A 26781-nucleotide genomic window follows, 5' to 3' on the forward strand; every position below is an offset into this window, starting at 1 on the left:
ATATTAAATAGATAAAATAATCTTCTCTATGCAGAATAAAAAAAATCATGTATTTTTTATGGTATATTGTATAGTACTTTTACATGAAATCCACCTTAAAAAAACCTCCGGTGTTATATACAAAATTATAAGTTTTGTATTCAACCACTATTTTTATTGTTAATTAATTGTTATTGATTTAATTTTAATTCATTATAGTATAAAAATTTTTTATATAATTATTAAATAAAATTTATATAATTTAAATAATGAGTTTAGTTAAATAATATTAACTTAAATCCGAAATAAATATAAAAAATATTGATTATTTAATATTTTTTACAATAATAACTAATTTTTTTCCTTCATTACTTTCTCTTTTATTTTTGCCGTCATCACAATAAATGATGAAAAGTTTGAAATATATATGCATGAGAAATGTGTTTAATATATAACAAAAAGTATAGGTAAACAATGAAAATAGTAAACAATATAACTAATGAATATATTAAATATTCATTTTGATAGATATGTAATTATTCATATTGTTCAAAAAAGTCATCTGTTACTTACCATAACCCAATATATAATAGCAATAGAAAAAGGATAGCACTATAGCAGAGCGCTTGTGATGCATACTTAATGCTATTTTAATTTCCTAGCTAGTACACCCTCGCGGCCTCACCAACACCAACCAACCAACCAATGCCATCATATATATTATACTGAATTATTGCTACTCTATTGAACATCTTTGACCAGCTAAGGAGAGTAAGCTAGAAAGAGATCAGAGGCTAATGTTGCTCTTGTCGTTGTTGCGGAGGTGGAGGTGGTGTTTGGTATGTGTGATATTGATAATAGGAGGAGGCGGCCGCGGTATGGCAGGGAAGCCTCAGCGGATTCTGTTGGATACAGACGTTGACACTGACGATTTATTTGCTCTTCTCTACCTATTAAAGCTCAACACTTCACTCTTTCAATTAGAGGTCTCTGTCGTCATAATTTTATTATTCAAGAATTAATGAGATAAAAAGAAAATAATGAATTGAATGGTGCAGGGTGTGACAATAAGTGCGAATGCATGGACGGACAGCGGGCACGCGGTGAATCAGATATACGACTTGCTGTATATGATGGGAAGGGATGAGATTGCGGTGGGAGTGGGTGGAGAAGGGGGAATACTTGAAAACGGTACCGTTTTGGGAAACGTGGGTGGATATCTGCCAATCATACAACAGGCGATCAGAACAGCAGGAGGCTGCAGATACAGGCAGGCCATTCCTGTTGGTCTTGGTGGCCGCTTAGATGTCAATTCAAATTATGGCATCCGTAAAGCGTTCCTTCCTCAGGTAAATCCTACACTCCATAACTCACAAATCATAAAAGACCACTGTCGGTCGGTCACGTAATTAATTGTGAATTCACTGTTTCCTATTATGCTCTTACCTTGCCTCTATCAGAGGATTTTGCTAATCAAAAACTAAAACGGACCAAATCTATGGAAATTTCTCAAGTACTACGACGAAATAACAGTCTGAACTCTTGGCAGCGCTTTTTCAACCTAATGCTCAGTTTGGTTGGAAAGAAGTGTACAACTCTTCCCTCCTCTCCATTTTTTCCTCCCTTAATTAATTTAGAGTCATTAAAATGGCTAAATTCATAGGATTGACTCGTTAATTAGTCCGCTTTAAATGGACACCTATCATACATTGACACGGGATCTAGACGACACGAGATATACTGAGACACAAATTTTAAATTCTTATGAGACATAATAAAATATTATTATAATAATATTTTAATATTTTTAATATTAAAATATAAATTAATTTTTAAATTATTTAAATTTTTTTATATTAAAAATACAGGTATAAAACTAGATATATTAATACATAATAATATTTAAACGTAATTAAATGTATTCAAAAAAAATTATTTTTTATTTTATTTTTTATTAAAACATATTTAACTAAAAAATGTGTATATGAGTATCATGACTAAAATATATTAAACGTACAAACACATTAATTCAGCAAAATGTATACATTTTGTATATGGACAAACTTTTAAATTTAAAATTAGATCCGCAAAGATAGTAGATTAAATAACTTCTATTTATGAAATTTATAAAAAGTTGGACTAGTTCATTAAAAAGGTTAGATCTCGTTTAATTTGTATATTTTTTATTTTAAAAATGTATCTCTTACTTTTTTTTGTTGGTATTAATGTATCTCCTAAAAAGGAAAAGAAATTACAGATATTTATTGTATAGTCTTATCTTCCTGTTACCTCATCTTATCTAGGAAAATCTACCAATGCAGAAAAGAATCTATAATCTATCCTAAATCTACTTTATAAAGTTTATATATAGCTTATTTTCGTCATGCAAACATCATTTGTCGTTATTTTGATACTTTATTCATAATCTATTCCTAGCAATTATGAAAGATCATAATTAACTCACTTTTAACATCATACTTTTCTTAGTTTATATAAATTAAAATTAATTGATTAATTATGATAAGTTTAAATAAATTTTTGGTCCCATAAATCTTTTGAAAAAATATAGGTAGACAATGAAAATATTAAACAATATAAACAATAAATATGTCGTATGTTTAATTTAATAGATATACAGATAATTATGTTCATTATTTTTAATTGAATGGTTATTTCTTTTAATTTGATTTACTCATGCACATTTAACAATGACTAGATGTTCAATTTACTAGATGCGCAGATGATTATTCTAATGTTAAAATTTAAAAGATAATTTGAGGTGGAGTTTTATTTTATTTTATTGGATCAATTTTAAAACCCATTATTCATATTATTTACAAAATTTATTGTCTATCTAACAAAACCCATTTTTTTTTATTTATCTATTCTTATTTTCGTCCTGCAAACAGCATTTGTCGTTCTTTTGATACTTTATTCGTAATCTATTCCTAGCAATTATGAAATATCAGTAATCATAATTAACTCACTTTTAACATCATACTTTGCTTAGTTTATATAAATTAAAATTAATTGATTAATTGTGATAAGTTTAAATAAATTTTTGGTCCCATAAACTTTTTGATTTATCTATTTGTATTTTGTTACACTAATTGCTGACATGTCGGATTAAATAATGTTGTTACTATATTAGCATTTTTGTTTGCTATTTCAGTACATATCAAACTAACGACAACTCATTGTCTTATTGGATCAAAATTTTAAAAAAATATATTATAAGAATTAAAATAAAAATTAATATTCAATTTAATCCTTCAAATTTTAAATTTGAATTCAAATTAAACCTTAAAATTTTAATTAATTTAAATTAATCCCTCAAAGTTACAATCATAACTCGCGTTAATTCCTCAATTTATCTCAATTAACAACATACTAATTTGGTATGTTAATATGCTGTAATTTGGATTCATCGTCTTAATTCCATATGATCAATATTTATTAGAGTTCCTAAAAGCTTGATAGCTGCCGCCAGAACTTCAAATTTCACAAATTGAACTTGTTATTATCATTTTCGTGAGAATATTAGAGAGCAAATTAAGTTTTTGGGCTTTCTAGTAGGTCTGAGTCACATAAAACATAGGTGAAGAGTCCAAATTATGATAAGTTAACGTGTAAAATTAGTACGACATTAATGAAAATCATCTCATAGACTAACGTGAGTTACTATTATAAATTTTGGAGTTCAAATTGATTCAATTATAACTTTTTAAGAGTTATTTTGATTTCGACCTCAAATTTTATGGGTCAAATTGAGTATTGAGGGTTATCAATGGCTAAAAAATGGGGGGTTGAATCTTGGCCCCTTTTTCTTTTTCGTGTATACTTGCATTCTGTTAAGAAAATATAGGAGATATTTTGGTTTTATCTCTTAACTTGGTAGGAGATATTTTTGTTTTGTCTCCTATTGTGCAGAATCAGAAACAGAGATAAGAGTAGAGATTGATACACAAATGTATTCTAATTCAGTTACCTAGTGCAATGTAGCTTACATCTAGTCTCCATCACAACAGTGACGGAATTTACTATCTTTTCAACAGATTACAGTCACCAATTCTCCCTAGGATCTCCCCAGTCCTATCTAGGACAAGTTTAGATTCTAATCCAACCTAAACTTGACTAAAATTCAACCTAACTTTCAACAGCAAAGTGCTAACCCAACTTGTAAAGGAATCCTCTCAGGATCATGACACAAAATAGAAAAATTTACAAAGAATTTCTGATATAACTATGGCTTTTTCTCCAAGTCTATCTCACTGTCTTTTTTCACTCATTAGCTTTTTCTTACAAACTTTACCATTTTTGTCTTTTTTTTAATAAAACTTAGACAGACTAAATTGAGAAAAATTACAATATGAAAATCACGAAGGAAAAGAACAAAAACAGCTTAGGGAGCTATGGAAATCTAAACAAGTGCTCTTTCTCTCTTAGTTAATCCTTGGTCGTTCACCCTTATTATAGAAGAGTGAAGTTTCCAAGGTTTGAACCAAGTACAACACTTGGATTGTCTTCTTCTCTAGCAACAGAACTAGCAGCGACGTGGTCAGAGGTGAGAGAGAGCAGAAGCAATGACATGCAACCTTACCTTTTTTTTTCAACCTTTTTCTTCAAGGATCTTGAATTTGGGCCGTTGATATTTGTTTTGGCCCCAAGTTAGTTTCTTGACCGTGAATTTTAGGCAGAGCATCATTGAGTTCTTCTTTTCCATAGTTTCTAGAATGGTGCTTTGTGCATAGTTGATTTCTTCACGATTTCTTGGAGAAGCACAAATGGAGAAATCAACTTTTGAGATGCTCTGCCCGAATGAGATTTACCCCTTTGTTGTAGCCCTTCTTCTTGCTTGAAATTTGTAAGAACCGTTTTGTTTTTGACTGTTCCCTAACTTCGGCTCTTTTCTTTTTCTTCTTTCTTGGTTCTGAACTTTGATGTGAAAAGGAAGAAAAGGAAGAGAGAGAAGAGAGAGTTTGTGTTCGATAGAAGTGAAATGAAATAATAAAATAGATATTATATAAGGAAAAATAATTATTAAGTCATTGTAGTATTTTTTGGTTGTTCACGGTATTCCCCAATTCGACAGACCAAGAACTAATCCGTCGCGAATCAAAGCTCCATTCAAGGCGACCCTTACTTAAGCGGACGAGTAAGTTGACCACTTGACTAACCCAAGTTGGTTTTCATTGTAGTATTTTAATATTGGATAAACTACAAAAAATACATTCAAATTATTTTGACATAGACAAAAATGCTCCCGGATTTTGTAACTAACAAAAATATTCTCAAATAATTTAAAAACATGCAACAGTATATAATAATATAATAAATATAAAAATAATTTAATATAAAAATAAAATTAAAAAATATTTGTTATAAAAGAATATTATAATTTTATATACTTATTTAATAATAATCGAATTATAATTTGTTGAAACTTGATTATTTTTAAAATATTAGTAAAGATATGTATTTTAAATTTTTTATTTTAGGTTTTTGACTATTTTATATTTTTTTATTTGCCTGGGATCGGTTTTGTCGGTTCAACTAGTAATTCATTAATTAAACCAATAAACCAGTAAATTAGTAGCCTGATTAGTTCGATTATTTATTCGATTTTGACAACTATGATTTCACTTACCATATAAGAAGCTCTATTTGCCACATCTTTTTTTCAGTTAACTAAAATATTTTAATTCATGGTTATGTATTTTTGTCACGTCTTTAAATAATTTGAAAATATTTTTATTAATGAGAAAGTTTAAGAGTACAAAATAATTCGAATATATTTTTAATGGTTTATCTTTCAACATTTAATAAAACGTAAACTCATTCCTAGGCTTCTAGCTTAGAGAAGTTTGTTTGCACCAACCTTAAAGTCATATAACATAAAAAGAAAAATTATATGAAAATCAAACTGTGAAAATGAAATCATTAACTGCATAAGAGAGGAAAACAAGTACATATACATCTACACTAACCCAACCTTAGGAGCTTGGCTTAGGAGTTAGTATCCATAACAAGATAAAAGATACATTGCAAAGTACATAATTATATGATTTGATGTTCTCATTGTTACTCAATTATTCTATATGCTCGAGCCTAAAATTGCTATGAATAATTTTTGAGTTGATCATGAAATTAGGGAAGAAGGAAATATAGTCCTCTGAGACAGGCAAGCTCTCAGGAAGTGCTGATTGACAAAATATCAAAGGGTCCAATAACACTGCTTATGAGTGGAACACACACAAACATGGCCATTTTCCTTATGAGTAATCCACACCTTAAGAAGAACATAGAGCATATTTATATAATGGGTGGAGGTGTAAGGTCAAGCAACCCAACTGGTTGCTGCCCCAAAAATGCAACCTCTTCTTCCTGTGTGCCTAGGCAGTGTGGTGACCATGGCAACATGTTCACTGATTATAACACCAACCCTTTTGCAGAGTTCAATATTTTTGGAGACCCCTTTGCTGCATATCAGGTATGCCTCTTCAAAGTAATTTATAACAAAATTGTTAGGTGTATATAAAAAACCAGCCACTGAATCAGCCACCATGTATCTATGTATATATATATGTGTGTTGTTTAATTTATTTTCAATATGTATTTTGTATTTCAATATATATTTAATACGGATGGTTAATTTGGTAGCTAATTTTTGGTGTACTAGTATGATTGAATTTATAATTATTGTTTATTGTTAACACACATTGGTTAGTGCATGCATTAGTTCAATTATACCTCCAATATTTCAACATGTTTCAATTATAGATATTGACTTGTTATTGACATGTAAGCCTAGTTCAATCTTTGTTAATGATGTTAACTGATGAAATATATTTGAAATATCAGAGAGAAAATTAAAATAAACTAAAACAATAAAACATAGTTTAAAACTCAATTTTGCAGGTGATTCATTCTGGAATTCCTATCACCCTTGTACCACTTGATGCAACAAACACAATTCCCATCAATGAACAATTCTTTGATGCATTTGAAAAGAGTCAATACACATATGAGGCACAATATTGTTTCAAGTCCTTGAAAATAACTCGTGATACTTGGTTTGATGACCAATTCTATTCGGTAAATATATATGTTTCAGAAGTTATTTTGTTATTAACATCTGTTTTGTTTTACTTGATTATGGATGATAATTAGAGCTAATATATTATGCATAATGACTTTGTTGTTAGTAGAGTTATTTTATGTGGGATTCTTTCATGGCTGGTATAGCAATCTCAATCATGAGTAAACCCAATAACCAGAATGGAGAAAATGAATTTGCTGAAATGGAGTATATGAACATAACTGTCATTACTTCGAATAAACCCTACGGTGTATCTGATGGATCCAATCCATTCTTTGATAATCTTAAAGTTCCTAAGTTCAATCTAGAGAAAGGTGGGGTGCATAGTGGTCATGTTCAACAAGGACTAAGAGATCCTCTTTGCTTTGTCAAGAATGGCAAAGGAAAATGTCAGGTAGGCTTCTTTTCTAAGGTTGCAACTTCATTTTGTTACACACAATATCAGTTCTTATGATATGTTCTGCAACATGTTTTATAGGATGGTTACACAGCAGAGGTAAATGGCCCAGACTCAGTGAGAGTACTTGTTGCCACAAAAGCGAAGCCTAACCGGGATTTTGGGAGTTCACTTGACAGAGAATATTACAAAAACTTCTTGAATGTTAGTTTCACTTTTTATTTGAATATTTATGTGTATCAGAATCTGATTTTGGTTCTTGGGTGGATTGAAGGTTCTAAAACAACCACAGAATTCTGGGAGGTTCAACTTCACTACACAGTTTCCTTACTACAAAGAAGAAACTTACAAGCCAAGTTTTCATAATAAAAGATTAGGAAAACCTATTGTGTTTGACATGGACATGAGTGCAGGAGATTTTCTTGCTCTATTTTACCTCCTGAAAGTGCCTGTTGAAGTCATCAATCTTAAGGTATCCATTCTAATGTTTCCCTTTTGGTTGTTTCTGTGAATGGAAGAAAAGAAAAAAAAAAGAACTCTTTATATTTGCTGAACTTAATCAGTGGCTTGTGGCTTAGGCAATCATTGTGAGCCCAACAGGATGGGCAAATGCAGCAACAATAGATATCATATATGACATCCTACACATGATGGGCCGCGACGACATCCCAGTTGGTCTTGGAGATGTTTTTGCAATGAATCAGACAGATCCAATCTTCCCAGCTGTTGGACAATGCAATTATGTTAAGGCTATTCCCCATGGAAGTGGCGGCTTTCTAGACTCTGACACGCTCTATGGCCTTGCTCGCTGTCTACCTCGCAGCCCAAGAAGGTTACTACTTTCATAAATCATAAAAATTTCAAGTGTTCCTTGTCAACAATAATAGAGTAACTACCTCAGTCATGATGACCAAACTGTTTTTTTTTTTAATTCAGGTATACAGCAGAAAACTCTGTAAAGTTTGGGGCTCCTCGTGATACTGATCACCCTGAACTTAGACAATCATTAGCCATGGAAGTTTGGGATTCTATATTGCAAACTGAACCAAATTCTAAGATCACAGTATTAACTAATGGACCCTTGACTAATTTGGCAAAGGTGGTATCATTCAAGAATGTTAGCTCTAGAATTGAGGTATGATTGATATAACATTATTTTAATTGGCATAGGGAAGTATGAAAAATGATATAACTTTTATTGCAACATGTTATAGGAGGTTTATGTAGTTGGGGGACATATCAGCAGCAATGTCAATGACAAAGGAAATATATTTTCTGTTCCCTCAAATCAATATGCAGAATTCAATATGTTCTTGGACCCTTTAGCTGCCAAGACAGTATTTGAATCACAACTTAGCATCACACTCATTCCACTCACTGTCCAGCGCAATGTAAGTTCTTTCCCCGATATCATAAGCCGGTTGCTTCGGACAAAAGGAACAAAAACCCCGGAGGCTATGTTTTCTAAGCGCTTGCTGTCAAGGCTATACCGTTTGAAGCAAGTTCATGAAAGATATCAGCATATGGTATAGGTTCCTAAATCCACATCTAATTTCTAGCTTATGTAAAACTTCATGAGTAATGTATTTTAATATCATGTTGCAGGACACATTCTTGGGGGAAATTCTAGGTGCAGTTGTCATGGCTGATAACCATTTAAGTCTTAATCCGAAATTTGAGGTGAAGCCAATTAAAGTTTTGGCTGATGGTGTGGAATCCAGTGATGGAAAAATTGTAGTGGATGAGGAACATGGGAAATTAGTGAGAATTTTAAGGCAGGTGGATGTGAAAGGTTATCATGATTTGTATGCAGAGAAGCTTAGTGATCATAATCAGTCAGCTAAGGTAGCAAGCTTTGAAGAACAGAGGAGAAAATGGAGTAATCCTCAAGGTCAAAGCTAAGAGCAATTCTTTGTGATCATTTTGCAAATAATAACCCATCTTTTGTCATATAATTTTAAATTTATATGATATGGTATTAGTTGTGTGGTTGATAATTCTTCAATGCTTGATATTTCATATGCTATTTGAATCTACAGTCTACACTAACTATGTCAATAGCCATTAATCTTTAATTTTGGAATGAAAAAAATATAGGAAACCAATTTTTAGTTAACTAACATTAACCAATTTTAGTATTTAGGTTTATAATTTAAGATCTAGAGTTAAATGTTTATGATTTAGAATCTAAAAATTAAAATAATTAAAAAATAATTAAAAAAATAATTGATATTACTTGAAAAAAAGTTTATGGAAGAAAGTGATTTGCTCTTGTAATCACATGAATCCGTCTGAGATGCTGAGTGTTCAGCCTATACCTACGAGAGAGGGTCTATGGAAGGATATATGCCTTTTGCAAATCAGGGAGTCACATGTGAGAGAGAAAATGATCGGCGGCTTCGCTATGGATTTGGAGAATGGCAGAACAATCCGGTTCTGGGAGGATAGATGGTTACCTAGTGGGACGTTGAAGGATGAGTTCCCACGACTTTTCTTGGTCTCAAACCTTAAAGGATCTGTTATAAGGGATTGTGGGTTTTGGAATGAGATAGAGTGAATATGGACTTTTCAATGGCAGAGAGAGTTATTTCAATGGGAGTTGGAGATAGTAAGCCAACTTCATGAGAGGTTACATTCAGTTAGGCCAACATATGAGAAAGGATAGAGTGGTTTTGAAATTTGATAAGTCAGGTATTTTTTTGACTAACTCTTTTGTGCATGTCTTGCAAGCGGAAATTCTCCTAGAGGCAATCCTTAGCTATAGCTTCACTAGTTCTATTTGGAGAGGATTCGTCTCACCAAGGATTGAGTTATTTGCTTGGTTTGTGTTGGTTGGCAGGGCGACTACTAAGAATCGACTGTGTAGATTAGGGGTCCTTGACCAGAATAATAATTTGTGTGTTTTATTTTATAAGTCTATAGAGTCTGCCTTTCATTTATTTATTGGTTGTGAGATTACTTGGCAGGTGTGATGTGCTTGACTGTTTGCTCTTGGAAGGATTTAGATAGTGCCAAGTTCACTAAAGCAACACTTTGAAAGTTAGACAAATGCCTCTGTGCGAAAGGTGGAGAGAAAGCGGTGGTTCATTGGCTTCTTTACAGTTATTTGGATAATTTGGCAAGAAAGGAATGCCAAAATCTTCAAAAATCAAGCCTCAGATGTGGTGGACATTATAAGTAGGTCTTTTAGTTTTTCTGATGAATGGATTGGAAATGCACCATGTAGTTATTGATGGCAATGCCGAAAATGACTCGGGGTTACTAGGTTTTTAATGTCTTTGACGTGTTTGTCGTTATCTGGTTTATTTGCTTTTCAATGCTCCACCTTACGGTGAGCTCTATGCACTTCCAAAAAAAAAATTAGTTACCTAAGGTAGCGTTTGGTGGAGAGACAAATACTGAAAGACTGAGACTGAGAGACAAAGACTAAGAGACAGAAACTGAAATAAGTTTTAGTATTCTGTTTGGTGCCAAGTGAGAGACAAAAATTGAAACAAGAATAAAACTCTAATTTAATTTGCACAAAGAATAAAATTGGAATTAATTAATTAAAATGAGAGTATTTTAGGTATAAAATATTATTAAAATTTCAGTCTTTGTTTCTAAAAATATCAGTCCCCTGTGTCCCTACATTTTGGAGGCACTGAAATACTGAAATTTTGGAGACAGAAACAAAAATTTTAGTACCAGTCTCTGAACCAACAAACATGATACTGTGTCTCAATCTTTCAGTCTCTGTCCCAGTACTGCAAAACAAAAGCTACCTAATATTACTCTTTTGGAATATCAAAAAGTTAAAAAAGTAAAGGACTAAAGGTTGAAATCCAATAAAAAAAAGTAACGGATTTTAGTCTTTCAAATTTCAACTAATTCTTATTTTTTACTAAAAAAAAATTACTCTTTTAAAACATTAATGAATATTCTTGACAATTAATTAGCAAAATCCGTTTTTTATATAGATCAAAATCCTTATTATAACTACAATTTTAAATTTCAACCATAAAGTAAACAAAAATAATATGTTTATATTAAAAATTATTTATCAAATCAATCATTATAGATTTGTGTATAAACATATGTTATTTCGCGTATAATCAATATATATTTTATATTTAAATTACGAGTGATTTGGTGGCTTATTTATACCGGGGCAATTTATGTTTTTAAATTATTTGAACTCCAATTTTACGTAAATACATTGTTTCAAAAACGGATACGTAAATACATTGTTTCACTATTTTATATAAACCGCTACTGCCAGTAGCGGTTTACAATTGCACAGAAATCGCTAGTATCAGCCGCGGATTATGTGTATTTTTGGCTGGTCACAAACCGCTGCTGCCAGCAGCAGTTTATGTAAGTTGGTGTGCGTGCGTAAACCGCTGGTGCCTATAGCGGTTTACATTTAGTATGTGTCAATGGGTTCCCTATATAAACCATGGAGGGGCCAAATATAGAGAGGTAGAGTTTTATTCACAAATGGATGGGAAAGATAGTATTAAAAAAATACAATACTCAAAGTATTAAATTATATAAATAAAGACTATTTTTTTATTCTCATCTCTTTTACAATTTATAAATAATAAAATAGTTTATTTTTAGTCAAAAGTTCACTAAATCATATATTTTTTCTCTTTAACAATCACTTCATTCTCTTTTATTTATATCAACTATACAAGAGATACTAGGAGAGTTTGAAACATGGGTTGTATTCTTTGCTGCTGATTTACATTTGAGGTTCTAGCTAAACGAATTTTTTTTATTTGTGCAACTTTATTGTTTTATGCCAAAATATAAAAATTATTTGTATTTTATAGTTGATTGATTGGATAAATAATAGTGATAACATCATAATTTTGATGAATAAAATAAAAAATATAAATATGCATGTAATAATTTTTTATTTGTATTTATTATTAAAATGAGACTAAATAGCAAATCAAAGAGTGAGTATCGACAGAGTACTAAAATATATAAATTAAGACTAATTTTTTTTATATTCATCCCTTCTAGAACTCATGAATGATAAAATAATTTATTTTTAGTAAAAAATAGTGAATTTCTTCACTAAAAATAGCAAATCAAATAAAAAAAATTCACTATTTTTTACTAAAAAAGTTATTTTATCATTCATGAATTTTAGAAGGGATGAAGATAAAAGAAAATTAGTCTTAATTTATATATTTTAGTACTCTGTGAATACTTCCTCCTTGATTTGCTATTTAGTTTCATTTTAATAATAAATACAAATAAAAAATTATTACATGCATATTTATATTTTTTATTTTATTCATCAAAATTATGATGTTATCACTATTATTTATCCAATCAATCAACTATAAAATACAAATAATTTTTATTTTTTGGCATAAAACAATAAAGTTGCACAAATAAAAAAAATTCGTTTAGCTAGAACCTCAAATGTAAATCAGCAGCAAAGAATACAACCCATATTTCAAACTCTCCTAGTATCTTGATATAAATAAAAGAGAATGAAGTGATTGTTAAAGAGAAAAAATATATGATTTAGTGAACTTTTGACTAAAAATAAACTATTTTATTATTTATAAATTGTAAAAGAGATGAGAATAAAAAAATAGTCTTATATAATTTAATACTTTGAGTATTGTATTTTTTTAATACTATCATCTCCATCCATTTGTGAATAAAACTCTACCTCTCTACATTTGGCCCCTCCATGGTTTATATAGGGAGCCCATTGACACATACTAAACTAAACTGCTATAGGCACCAGCGGTTTACGCAAGCACACCAACCTACATAAACCGCTGCTGCCTCACCAACCAAAAATACACATAATTCGCGGTTGGTACTAGCAGTTTCTATGCAATTGTAAACCGCTACTGCCAGTAGCGGTTTATATAAAATAGTGAAACAATGTATTTGCGTATCCGTTTTTGAAACAATGTATTTACATAAAATTGGAGTTCAAACAATTTAAAAACGTAAATTGCCCTATATATTGCTATTAGGATTGAGAAGCGATAAAATTAAAGATAAACAAAACAACAAAAGATAGGGCTTAATTTGCGCAGCATCTAATAGAGAGGGAGAAGGCTACCACATATAGATTTGACTTTGTGAAGAAGAGAATCATATCATATCTTGTGATGATTCACCTTATCTTGGGCCACCAACTTCATAGAATTATTGGCTGTCCCCATTTTCTTATTCCAATATAATAAAGTAACTTTATATCTCCACAATCTTTTACCATTATCCTATGATTCCATTGCCAACTAATGCCATGTGATAATGACAACAATGTCACTATTCACTTTTCTTCAAGTTTATACCAGCAGAAACAATTCAATTCCAAATAGTCACCTGTCTCTATCAGTTTAAGAAGAAAACAACAATAATATTCACTAGGCTATCCCCACAGCATAATTGGTCTATGTACAAAAATCTAAGCAAATTTTGTAAAACGGCCATTTTTTCTTCACATATGGTGAAACTTGTTTCTGATTCAAATTCTAATAAACCATCTGATCCTGTTGCTATCTAATTAGACTTTGTTAAACCATGCAAAAAAATGACAAATTACACTAGTTGTTCTGTTTCTTAAATAAGGTACAGAAGATGGAAACTTCAAACTTCCTTGTTCTCAATACATGAGAATCCACACATTCATCACAGCATAAAAGAGAAAAACTTCAACCAAGGAGAAGACGACTCCAAAACACTCTTACAAGCTTCTATTTTTACAAATTGGATCAGTCAGAAACTAAGTTCCATCAAAGGGATCGATCCTCCGGCTGCCATAATCTGTTGCTCAAGCTGCACAAATTAAAGTACACATGAATAAACATAAATGTAAAAATAAATTCACAATGAAAGAATATGTTCTTCAGGCAATTTTTTATTATGGTTACCCTGAAGAGTGTTTCAAGCTTATTTTTGACAAGGCAGCATTCTTGCTTAACTTGGTGCAGACATTTCAGGCACCTACAGAAATAAAAATTTTGTGTGACTAGAGAATGAAATCTCAACACTCAAGTTCAATGAGGAGAAAGAGTGACTTACCCATCTATATTCTGTTCCTCACAGAAGTTGCGAAAAGCAATGCAACAATTTTTAACCCTTTGAGCGCCAATGCTGTAAAAACAGACAACCATAATTAACTAAGGTTAATATTTAACTTTGACTGGTTCAGTAATAGTAGGAACGAACAAGACAAGAATTGCCAAAAAAACAATAGCTACTTAACAAAACAAACATGTTTTTTTTTTTTTCTTTTTATCTGGGATTGTGTTGAATTAAAGGCAAATGATATATTGTTATATCATACCTTGAGCTACTCCCTTTTAACTGATGAACATGAGCATCAACCATTTTGAAGTCAACACTTTTCTGATCTCTGCAAATGAGAAGAGAAGATAAGAGAATATATATGCTAATTAGTGATAGTAATCTCTGTGAGAAAAACAATATGATAGACTGACAGAGCAACGGTGAGATCATTGAGAAGCTTGTGAGAATCTTGAAAGAAGAGAGAAACAACTTCAACAACAAAGTCAGGATTGTTGTCATCTTGTAGCTGCTCAAGTTGAAGGAATTGCGCATCCAAGAACCCCTTCTCTCATCACACCAAACATCACAAAAATAAACAAATGGAGAAAAAATAAATAGATAAAAAGAAAGAAATGTTGTGTTTAGATTGAAAACCTCAATGAATAATGATCTGGTGTAGTCTATCCACTGTCTCTGCATCTGACCCACCTCCATGATTTTCCTGCCTTAGTCCTTCTTTTGTCACACAACACAAACACTAGCACCCACTTACTATCAGCTATTAATGCAGCAAATTTTATTCCTATATGGATTCGCACTCTACTTTGGTGATTCTTTGACCCCACTTATCATATTTGTCTGAAAATGTTTTCTATAAAAAACAATAATTTAAAAACAAACATTCTTTTTTAAATTAGAAAATACTCTCATAAAAATATAAGATAGCATTGTGAACAGTTACATAATTCAATCAAACATATTTAGTTAAATATATCAAATTATCTAATAATTCACAATGCCATCTTCATGTAAAGATATCACCAAGAATATCCACCTTTAGATTATGTTTCTTCCTCGTTTTAACATTTTCTACGTCATTCAATTATCCTTTAGTCGAAATGATAATTACTTCATCGTAACATTGCAATGCAACAAAAATACGTCGTACATACTATACTAGTTTAATTTAAACCGAAATCTCACCAGCTATTGTCTACAGTGATTTGTCTTTAACAATACTGCATAGCAAGCATTAAAATAGTTATTGTAAATAATATTTAAACTATTGAGATTTACCCTAGTGACAAATTATGCATGTGTTATTATTTCCCGCTTGTTTATCCATATAAAATAGCCAACAAAATGACAAGCAAGATGCCGCATTACAACTCAATTCTATCACTTGGAAGTGTGGCAGAGGCCATTTTGAGTTTTTTACCCCAAAAAGGAAACAGTATCATCTTTATAACTAGTAACTACTGGCCATAATGATACAGAATTAATTTACAATCCAGGATAGAAGAGGAATAAAATTAAGAACCAACCGAAATCTGAAATCCAGTGGCAGAAACTTGTATGTGGGAATCTGTAGTGAAGTTTCTAACATGCCTTACAACTCTTCCTACAGTACCCAGGAAGGTCTGAAGACCCAATCATATACTCAGGATTGTTTGTGCACTCTCCAAGGGAAGCCCATGTCACGCAGCTCTGATGATTATCAGTGCAGTCTCCCCCAGGTCCTACTGTTTTATCAAATGAATCAACATGAATCCATTTTGTTGCTGACCATTTCTCACCTTCAAGTACAGGGCATCCCGCATGGAGGCTATTAGTGTCGGGGATAGCATTTGGGAGAAGACTGAAGAAGAGAAGTGCATCCCCTCTACGCGGTTTGACTGTGTAATGCCAGGTGAGGAAAGAATATAAAGCTCAATGAGTATAATGCAAACATAGGTGAGAAATCCGTAAAAAGATTATACAGTTTCCCACCTGCAATTCCTTTTTTGGCACACTCAGAGAGATCAGTTCCTTTTTCAGAACCTCTTCTATGTGGAGTTTCCTGTGAACAGAGTGAAAATTCAGAAGCTATCAAATTAGCTATTGGTTGTTAAGGCTAGAAACAATTTCCTCCTTAAAACCAAAACACTTTTCGATCTGCTGCTTGAAGTGGAAGAAACCAAAGAGGAGATCTTGAGAATATCATATGAAGAATGAATAGTGTATGGTGTGAACTACATGTACTATCTTCTAAATGCAGAGTCAAACTATATGCTGCCTGAGTATCCACCCAAGAGGACCCAGTCAAGCGCAAACTTTAAACTCCTAAAAGGTTTCTACTTTCTAATATTGGTTGCCGAGATGGCGATGGAATAAAATACAAGCATCTCGTAAAAACACGAGAAATTCAGATCACAGGCTAGAAAGTTTGGTATAATTAGAGATATAGTTATTCAAATTGAAATGAACTGCAACTGTTTTCCAATAATATATTTATAACTAGGAGGAACGAACTACATCAATTACTATACAAACCTCTGCATTAGGGAACACTGTTTCACCACCACTGGTCACATCGGTGAGATACATGAGAACAGTTGCAACACGGTGTCCACCTCGAGCTATATTAACTTTGTCAGAGAAGTAGTCATAATGCGGATCATATTTCTGCCCATGCTCATACCTCAATACTTGAATGTCTTCTCCATTTTCTGAAATTTAATAACAATATTACAAGACTAATTAATGCTAACGTCTTCGGTACAACAACGCGCCCCTATGAAATCATTTAAATGATCATAGAGATACAGGTTCATTCCCCTATGAAATCCCTAGCTTGCAAGTGAACAATGATGTTGTTGCATGAAGATGATTGGCAGTCAAAGGTTAATTATGTTTTCTAACAAACTCCTGTCTAATTTTTTTTCTAGTATCTCTGCCCAATTGCTCTAAATTGTCTGGAAAATACAATTCGGACTCAATTAACCAATCTGTTAAAATGTTGCAGACTTTCTCATTCCACAAGTGAAAATATTAGCATAGAGCAATCTAGATTTTAGCAACTTCCTTCTGCTAAAGCCGGGGCAGATGCAAAAACAGCAAGCTATGACAGATGACAAAATAAAAGCTACATTGAATCTTGTCTTCTCATGTTTTGTAATTAACAAATCTTACATCTCATTTCTTCATGAACTGGAAAAGCAAACAAACTGGTGACAAGTACAACATAGAGAAGTAATGATACCAAGACCAACCAAACATTGAGCACAGATACAAACATATATGGGATAGGAAGAAGATGAAGAAATTAATATAAGTTAGCATATTCCAAGAAAATTGTTTATATGCCATGACATACCTTTCGGAAGAAAGGTCCACGACGAAATCTTATCCTCAATGCCAGAAATAATAGGATCCTATAAAATTAGAAGGGAATTAAAGCCTCCATACGCAGCATTAGTTACAAAACTCAGGAGCATAATTTCAGGGCAGGGAGGAGAGTAGATCACACTAATTCCAACGTGAATTTCAAAAATGAAATGGATTACAGTAGATAGATTATGAAGAAGAGGAAGAAACCTTGTCCTTGGGAATGAACATTCCAGAGCTTGTTCGAACTTCACTCAACTGACTCTCTCCAGAAAGATTATCCGCTACAGCAGATCTCTTAAGCTCTGATTTCGCCTGAATTAAACAACGCGTAACTCGGATTAGCAAAGAAAACTAACAGTTAGCAAGTAACGAATTCTACGTAAGAGAAAGGGAGCATATTATATTATATTATATATTACTCACCAAAGAGATCAGATGATCGCATTCCAGGTCGGTGAGGAAACCTTCGTAAACGAAAGCTCTGCAAATATCGGATTGAGATTCGCGAACTTAGTTGATTATTGCTAGATTTAGAAGGAAAGAGCGAAATGAGTAACAATAATTTGAAAGAGACCTTGGATTCCATGAAATCTGTTTGACCTTGGAAGGGTTGATGATGGAGCTCGCCGAACCAGCGTACGAGCTCAACACTTCTTCGCAGTGGGAGATCCACGTCACCAAGAACAAGAGCAGAACCCTATGATTACTCATCTTCTCCGATTCGATCTCGAAGTTGAATTTTCCAGTAAAATTATTTCTCTCTCGTCTTTCGTTTTCCTTCTGATTCCTTCCAAATCCAACTCATCGAGCGGGAGGATTAGATTTTGTTTTCTTTCTTTCCTTTATTAATTATTATTGACCTCAACTTCTATCAGTTTAATTAATAATTAATTAATGATTATTTAATTGTTAATCTTCCTGTTGACATTTTGGTTTCTGTTTTCTCTTCAACAATTATAACTTGTAAGAAAATGTTCACACTTTCTAACTTCGTAATTTGTCATCTTCTGTATGAAAATTTCCTAATTTATTTATAAAAAAACAGTATAAATGTATAATTGTGCTTAATTTTGCTACATAAGGAAAAAGTAAATTAGATAAAATATCTTTCACAGTGAATTTCACTGCGTAATATTATCAGCATACATTTGAAATCTTGGATTGCCATGGAATACACACAAGAAATAACGAAATATACACACAAATACCTATTCTGCAAATAAAATCACTACACCTAAACTTTTGCACAGTTGCAATATCTGAAATGAAATGAGGGGCCATAATCTAGTTTTTAATGCTTGCTGTTATCAGCAGAGTCTTAATCTTGTCCAATAGTCTGCAAATGTTTAGATATGTCATTGGAACTCTCAGGTGATGGAAACTCTTCTTCAAGGAACTCATCATCACATAAAGGTTCCAGGAGTTCCCTAACAAACTCCATGCTGCCTTCTTCACCTTTTGCTATCTGCAATACCTGCATGAATCCATTCCATAACATTAATTAAGCGCGTTTGAGCTAACTTGACAAGTATCAATTAAGGGACATACCTGATGCATTCGCGGTCGAACGGTCGACTCCGCTATACACAAAGAAGCTGTTAAGATTATATATTTCATCTGCTCTTCATCATAGGCACCAGCAAGACATGGATCAATAAGCTCGTCCATTTTGCTTTTGGATATCAGAGGTTTTGCCTGCAACCAATTATTTACTTAGCCAGAGGCATAATAAATATAGATATTGACATTTTGAATATCAAGTTAAGGCCATAAAATAGCTGACATTAACATACCCACATCACAAGACTTTTCTGAGCTTTGTCCAAAGCCGGACGGCCGGTAATGAGCTCCAATAATAGCACTCCATAAGCAAATACATCAGTTTTTTCATCAACAATACCATGCATGAAGTATTCAGGAGGAAGGTAACTGTTCTCACATCAAGAAAGAAAACAAACATTAGAAGTGCCAAATAATGAAAATACTGGATTAGAAAGAAAACTTTGGCAAGTTTCTTAGATATACAAACCCGAATGTGCCTTCTACTTTGGAGACAGTATGGTGAGTCCATTTGTCAGGTAACCATTTAGATAGTCCAAAATCAGCTATCTGGTGCAACATTCAAGTTAACATTGTTTCAAGCATATAAATTTGGTAACTGGTGTTTATAATCAAAGAAAAATGCACCTGTGGCTCAAAATCCTCTGAAAGCAATATATTAGCAGCCTTGATATCTCTATGAATAATCCTTCTTTGACATTGTGCATGCAGATAGTGGAGGCCTTCAGCAGTCCCCAATGCAATCTTATACCTCATGTTCCAATTCAGTTTCTCTCTAGGTCCTTAAGAATTCATGCAAGCAAAGGAAGAAACCAGTAAATTAACTTTGTTTTATAAAAAAACTTGTGCTTGATCATATTGGAAGCTTGTTAGAGGTTAACAGACCATATAGTATGGAAGCTAGGCTGCCATGTGGAGACAACTGAAGAACAAGATGCATTCCACCTTCAACTCCATATCCAATCAATTTAGCAATATTGGGGTGGTCCACATGCACTATAATCCCAAGCTCAGACAAAAAATCTGCAGTCATTTCTTCTTGGTCCCCTCTTGTTAGCCTTTTAATTGCTACAAAGGTTCCATCTGCCAATTGGCCTTTGTAAACCTCACCATAACCTCCCTGCCCGATCAAATTCTCTTCAAGAAAGAAAAGTATGGAAGTTGGTTATCAGCTTGGAAAGAAAAATAAATAAATAAACAAAAATGTTAATACGAGAGTTTCTTGTCAGGCAAGAAATTAAAAGGATTGCACACCCTGGCTGAAATTATTGGTCGCGGCCTGGAGATCTGCGAGAGTGAATAATTTCCAGGACGCTTTAAAGCGATAAGCCTCAGGATTAAGAGATGATCCTTGTTTAAGAATTGCAGAAAATTCCTCTGGGATTCGTTCGGCGGAGGTTCTCTTTTTGAAATAGGGAGCCTCCTTGATTGAGGTTAAGGTATAGAGGGGCATCTGGGATCCTTTCTTCAGAATACTAACAATGCCATTCCAATTATTATTGTTATTGTTGCCTTTTAAATCTGACTGCTCCCCGGAATTAGAAGGGCTACCGGTGTTGGAAGAGGAGCTTTCGGATCCTGGACTCGGACAACTCTTCATACTAGATACAGAGACATCCTCACTTCTTGGAGGTTCCACATCTAATGCGGTATTCATTCATTTCAATTCATCATTAGTATGATACACAATGACCTTAAAAACATAGATACAGTTAATTAAATTTCAACATGTTTTGATACCTGGAAGTGAACCTGTTGATAGCGCAGTTAGCCTCCTTAGAGACCTTATTATTGATCTCTGCTTTGCTTCATTCTGCTCTCTTTGTTTGCTTTGCAATCCATCATTGCTGCAAATATTATACCATATATAGAAATAGCATATCTAAGATTAGAAGAACCCGTGAATAATATGTGAATGCAAAATGGTTGGAAGGAAGAAAGGATGAGAAGAAATGGAAGATTAGAGGTTGCATTGAATAATGTGTTACCTGGTGGCAGAGGAAGGTTGGGGAGAGGGCGGTGGCTCAAGGGCCATGGCGGATAAAGCAGAACGAGGAGCAGACCACATCATAGGGGAGATGATGAAACAAAAGAAGCAAGACAGAGATGGCGTTTGTTATATCAGCTGCAACAGAATTTGTAATGTAAATGACTCCATTAGAGAAGTAATTAGTCCTAAAATGGTCAATTATATTAGCTGTTCTAACTTCCATATACTAACTCGTCCTCGTTGTTTTTCGTTTCCATGGAGATAACCAGGTTGCCTTTGCCAATGTAAATTGCACATAACAAGATTGTGTGAAATTTGACCAATCTAAATAAAGTGCATCAAAATTTGCTTATGTTATTCCTCTATTTTCTTCTTTTTCCTTTAAAAAAACGACCTCCTAGATAATAGCCCCATATATAGAGTGGCTTTTTTCATAAAATCAGAAAAAAGAGAAATATATTCTATGCGTGTTAGATTCATATTAATTTGCTTAGTTATTAATTTAGTCTTCACTATATTTCATTATTTCTCTTTCTAGCTCTTACCATTACCAATCCCTATTTTGAAATGCCTCTTTTTTCCCCATAACTCAATCGTTGAAAAGAAAAATTATTATTTTATCCAAACAAACTTATGAATGCTTCTAAAAACTAGAAGTATTTCCAAGTTAATCTATCTAAATATAAAACTGCTAGAAACCACTATGACTGTACTAAAAAAAAGGTTTGGTTAAAAATAAGAAACTTACGTATGGTTTTCGGCCATTACAATACAAGCAAACCATGCGATTAGCTCGAGTTCATTGTTTTATTTAGGAATCGTATCACATAGTACAAGGAAGTATAATTCACGAATTCCTCGTGGATTTCATGGTGAATTGACTATATTCGTCCAAACCATTATACAAGTAAGATATATTAAGGTATTACATTGGATGAACCAACCCAGAAAATGTCCCGTGAAGAAATGTCTTGGTCAATATAAATTTACAGACTTTCATGTCCAAAGAATTATTTTATCATACAAAAATTAACAGGATGTAACACACAATGGGGACAAAGAAGTATGTAAAGCCGTAAACGAACACAAATTCATCAGTTGTAACAAACTCCGATTGAAAATTCAGCTAGCCATAACGTCAATGGACATTGCGAGTAATCAATCCCTCGAATATAGCATAAAGGTCCTTATTTTCAGGCCCGAAAATTTCATCAGCTTTTTGTAGCGTCTCCTGCAATTTCACCACAGATAAAGGTTTCAGTTAACTAAAAAAGAAAAAGGATTAAGAGGATCAAGGAAAGCACAAGAGATGGGGCAAAGAAAGCAGCAGGCAGGGATTACCTCTCTTGTTTGTTTATGGGAATTCAGCTCCTTAACGTTCGCCAGAAATGCTCCAAACTGTTCATAGGACAAACGGTTCCTATGGATAACAAAAAATAGATTAAATTTGAGACTCGTACATGACCAATAGAAGTTTGACATAGTGTTATCAGATTGAAGTGTGTTAATACTTCAATCTGATAACATCAAATTATCTAATAGGTAAGCCATTAAGAGTGATCAAGTAACGAAGAGTTTAAGTAGCATGCATGATACAGGGGTCTCACCTTGCTTGGCGGAAAAAGTCCTTTCCATCCACCCGGGTTCGTCCTATGACACCCAATTATAAAAATGATACAGAAACTCGTGAGTACACTAGCCCGGCCAAGATCCGAGAGAGCAATCCATGCTAGTCTTACATCATAAAAATATTCCTAGATACGAAAGCAATAACAGAAAAGTTGGAAAGACTCACCAAATTGTGATCCAGCTCCTACATCAGAGCTAGATACTGAATTATGAACCGAGGACGTTGAGGAATACACTGAAGACCTGTCATCATACATGCCTCTTGAGTTCAAGACTGAAATTGAATGTCTCCTTGGAGACACAGGTTGGGATGTTCTTGGGGACATTGATGCCGAAAGAATTGGAGGGGAACCCGGTGGAGTAATTCTAGGGGTGCTAGTTTGGGATGCTAAGAGGAGACTTTGTGATACTCGAGGTCTTGTGGCTGCAATGAGAGAAATAGAAAATAAATGCAAGAATGCACAATCATAGTTCATTTTTGTATTATCTTTGGCAATGCAAAGTTGAAATGTATGTCTATAGTCTACCCATCCCCTCATGGATGATAGTAATAGTGCATACCATCAGATTCACGATCCCGGACAAAAGAATTTCCAACATCAGAAGTGTGTGTTTGCGATGAAGATGTCGACGGTGGCCGTGAAGCATCATCGTCTGCAATACAATTAGAACTACTCAAGGCCAGAAACGATAAAACTAGATCTCAACCATAAGGGATGAGGTTTGAATTGCAGTATGAACAACAAATAGTAACTTTTCCCTCCATTTAACTATCTTTTCCTCTTGTTTTCCCCCAAAGAGAACCTAAATCGTTTCCTACCAGTTCTCAAGAGAAATCCATTCTTATAAAGTTGGATAATATACAATAGAACATAGTAGAAACTAGAAAGTACCTCCAAACTGGGAAGTGGAAGTCAAGCTCGATTGACTCTCTATTCTAGCAACCATTTCTGGAGCTCCACCCTATGAGAAACAAATCCATAACTGGTAAAAAAAATTCTCCTTGAAAATAATAATAAATAATGATAATGACGATGACAATAACAGTCACTTACAGAATTATCATCATCTTCTTGAAGTGATTGCATAAGCGTCCTTCTGAAACCCTCCAACTGTAAACGTAGAGCACATTAGTCCTATTCCATTAACCATTCACAGTCACATCACATTCATCAATTATTCAATCACGCTCTACTCGAAGTTACACTAACAATACAATTCCCAATTTCTTCTTTCACTTCCATTTCTAGGTTAAAACTCAGAATTTAATATGAAGAATAGAAATTGAGACCTTGGAGACCTCCCGAGTGAGCTTTCTGACGGTACTGGAAAGGGAAGCATTCTCCTTCAGCAAGCTCTCCTATTATCTCAAAGAAAAAAAGAAAAGAAAAACGGTCAAACGTGGTTCAAAGGAGCGAATTGAACCGGGTTCGACGGGTGGTGGGTGGTGGTTGGGACCTTATCTTGGTCGGCTTGGACGAGCTTATCGGCGATTTGGGAGAGGGAGGCGTCGAGGGAGGCGAGCTGAGAGCGCAGGTGGGCGATGAGATTGTCCTTGTCGGCGATCTTGGCGCGTAGATCAGACGTCTCAGATTCGAGTGCGTTGACACGCGTCGCGAGCGCAATGGATGTGATCTTGCGTGCCACATCAAGCTGCTCGAAGGGATCTGACGGTAGCACTTGCACCACCTCCTCGGGAAGATCGAACTTCGAGCTTCCCGATTCTGCCGCCATACTCCTAACTTAACTCTTCCTGTTTTGTTTATTCTCTTCCGCTTTTTCTTCTCCTTCTATTTTTAAATAAAAATTACTACTAATTATGGGTTTAGCTAACTGGTACTGGCATACTAGAATCACATGCTTCTTTCCTTTTTGTTTTCTTTATTATCCGGTTTATTTGGCATTTTATGTTATTAGAATGTTAGGTTTTATGATCTGTGCTTGTTAAATGCAAAGGAGACGGAACCTTAGGAGTTTGGACCATCAAATGGATGGAGAAATGCCCCAGAGAGCCTGTATTCGGGAAAATAAATAAATAATTATGTCAAAAATATGTGGCATTTGAGGAAGGAGGTGAAGTGGGACTTGAACAAGATCAAACATTTACAATTTACTATTTACCTCTCGGTATTTTTTTTTTTTTTTTTACCTCTCTTCTCTTTTGGGTATGATGAATTGGATTAGGCCGCATGGCTTGCAGAAATTAGGTCCGTTTCTGGGTAGGTGAGACATAAAGTTTTGGTTGGCAATGGTAGCAGGGTTCTAGTATAGGGTTTGTGGGGATAAATATTTTGTAAAATTCAATCTTATTCTATTTCCAAATTTAAAACTATCCTACTTGAATTTTATCCGCAGAAATAATTCTACATCCGACTCAACTTCATGTGAAAAAATTAATAGTGAATTTATCTTAAAACAAACAATGTTTAGCCATTTAACATTTTATAAATATATATATATATATATATATATATATATACACACACACACTAGGAGTCCAAAACCTAGAGGAAAAAAACAACCAATTTCAAACCTAGAATCACACGCATAGATATTGTTCATATCTTGGCCTAAAATAAAGCCAAGTCCAAAAGGAATAAAATCACCTAAAGACAATGATCTTATTATTCTTACTCGATCTAATAGAGGCCGGGCGCGACAACATAAATTAAGTCTCGCTTATTTAAATAAGTAATTACTTCCTAAGATATTTCCTATCCCTCTAGGGGAGATCTCAACAAACTTCCCTAAAAAAAGAGAACAATTATCCACCATCAAAGGTGGAATTACACTAAAAGGTGGTAATCTATTCTACTATAAATACACTGACACCCTCAGGTATATTCAAGTCCAATCTAATAAAAACCTACTTAAATCCCTTGCTAACTTAAGTATCGATGTCTCTTACAAGTACTACCCCCACCTTCTCATGAGAAACTCGGACCTCATAAGGGTTAAGTATTTTTTTGTCCCTAAAATTTGGGGTGAAAATCAAATTTGTCCCCAACCTTTTTTTGTTATTAAAATTATTCCAAACATTACAAAACGTTATAAAACCGTCATTTTCTACTTCAATTTTATTTTTTTTGACACCTCAAATTCTTCTTTATCTTCAGAAACCCTTCATTTTCACCAAACTCTCCCTCCAATTCCCTTTCCACAACAACCACAACTTGCTCTCCCACCACGCCATTCACCTATGCCCCCTCGCCGCCGTCGTCATACCGGAGAACATTGAGGAGCTCAGCATCAAGATCTCCGATCTCACCTCTCTCTCTCTGTGTGGCCTCGTCGCCGCTGTCAAGGTCTGTCAATTCCGTCGTGCTTGTTGTCGTCACTGAAGACCGCGGCCTCTGATGGTACGGTTTCAATAACGTCTCGAAGAAAGCCGAAACTCAGATCCAAACTTCCCATTCAAACTCAGCCTCTGTCTCTAGTCGTTCCCTTCTCTTCAGTTCGACACCGACAACGATGGTCTTGTCCGTCGCCAACATTGACTTGCTCAGCCTCTCTCTCTCTCTCTCTCTCTCTCTCTCTCTCTCTCTCTCTCTCTCTCTCTCTCTCTCTCTTTCTCTCTCTCTCTCTCCCCTTCTGTGTTGTGATTCTCTTTGTTCTGCTTCTTCGAAGGCACACGCATTAGGCATCAGATCCGGTTAGGAGGTCTTCGGCAAGAGTAAAATCATCTGCTTTAGTGTTCCATGCGTGAGGAAAAGTGGGTGTTGG

At 33.8% G+C, this 26781-nt stretch overlaps 5 protein-coding genes across 7 annotated transcripts; 1 reads left to right on the forward strand and 4 right to left on the reverse strand.

Moving 5' to 3' along the window:
• The first annotated feature begins 543 nt into the window (after positions 1-543).
• Positions 544-9472, forward strand: LOC112705002 (nucleoside hydrolase 3). 3 transcript variants are annotated; one of them, XM_025755867.3, is made up of 11 exons: positions 544-965; positions 1038-1328; positions 6131-6469; positions 6898-7074; positions 7188-7472; positions 7557-7679; positions 7750-7947; positions 8054-8307; positions 8412-8610; positions 8690-9001; positions 9081-9472. In XM_025755867.3, the coding sequence occupies exons 1-11, from the start codon at positions 777-779 to the stop codon at positions 9375-9377; spliced, it is 2664 nt and encodes an 887-aa protein (XP_025611652.1). In that variant the 5' UTR covers positions 544-776; the 3' UTR covers positions 9378-9472. The 3 variants fall into 3 exon arrangements, 2 of the variants coding, with proteins under 2 accessions (XP_025611652.1, XP_025611656.1); XR_011864834.1 differs by having other exon boundaries at positions 594-965; positions 8039-8307; XM_025755871.3 differs by having other exon boundaries at positions 594-965; positions 1052-1328.
• Positions 9473-13914: 4442 nt separating this feature from the next.
• On the reverse strand, positions 13915-15562 carry LOC112705045 (histidine-containing phosphotransfer protein 1). Its single transcript, XM_025755907.3, has 6 exons — positions 15165-15562; positions 14942-15072; positions 14788-14856; positions 14523-14594; positions 14372-14444; positions 13915-14276 (listed from the first exon to the last, which is right to left on the reverse strand). Exons 1-6 carry the CDS (start codon positions 15222-15224, stop codon positions 14217-14219), a joined length of 465 nt encoding a protein of 154 aa, XP_025611692.1. The 5' UTR covers positions 15225-15562; the 3' UTR covers positions 13915-14216.
• A 246-nt stretch (positions 15563-15808) lies between these two features.
• On the reverse strand, positions 15809-18896 carry LOC112705029 (probable prolyl 4-hydroxylase 4). The gene is made up of 7 exons (XM_025755891.2): positions 18454-18896; positions 18303-18360; positions 18087-18191; positions 17866-17923; positions 17043-17218; positions 16500-16569; positions 15809-16405 (listed from the first exon to the last, which is right to left on the reverse strand). The coding sequence occupies exons 1-7, from the start codon at positions 18588-18590 to the stop codon at positions 16110-16112; spliced, it is 900 nt and encodes a 299-aa protein (XP_025611676.1). The 5' UTR covers positions 18591-18896; the 3' UTR covers positions 15809-16109.
• Positions 18897-18972: 76 nt separating this feature from the next.
• LOC112705014 (receptor-like cytosolic serine/threonine-protein kinase RBK2) lies at positions 18973-21660 on the reverse strand. The gene is made up of 9 exons (XM_025755876.3): positions 21428-21660; positions 21180-21286; positions 20694-21080; positions 20325-20576; positions 20067-20221; positions 19909-19988; positions 19673-19808; positions 19428-19574; positions 18973-19353 (listed from the first exon to the last, which is right to left on the reverse strand). The coding sequence occupies exons 1-9, from the start codon at positions 21508-21510 to the stop codon at positions 19198-19200; spliced, it is 1503 nt and encodes a 500-aa protein (XP_025611661.1). The 5' UTR covers positions 21511-21660; the 3' UTR covers positions 18973-19197.
• Positions 21661-22272: 612 nt separating this feature from the next.
• LOC112705022 (uncharacterized protein At4g15545) lies at positions 22273-25311 on the reverse strand. The gene is made up of 10 exons (XM_025755884.3): positions 25208-25311; positions 24517-25071; positions 24350-24418; positions 24114-24170; positions 23952-24021; positions 23620-23712; positions 23225-23482; positions 23037-23079; positions 22771-22849; positions 22273-22660 (listed from the first exon to the last, which is right to left on the reverse strand). The coding sequence occupies exons 2-10, from the start codon at positions 24790-24792 to the stop codon at positions 22568-22570; spliced, it is 1038 nt and encodes a 345-aa protein (XP_025611669.1). The 5' UTR covers positions 24793-25071; positions 25208-25311; the 3' UTR covers positions 22273-22567.
• Between the last annotated feature and the right edge of the window lie 1470 nt (positions 25312-26781).

This window comes from Arachis hypogaea, chromosome 1 (assembly GCF_003086295.3).
Source record: "Arachis hypogaea cultivar Tifrunner chromosome 1, arahy.Tifrunner.gnm2.J5K5, whole genome shotgun sequence".
In the NCBI taxonomy this organism is placed as follows: Eukaryota; Viridiplantae; Streptophyta; class Magnoliopsida; order Fabales; family Fabaceae; genus Arachis; species Arachis hypogaea.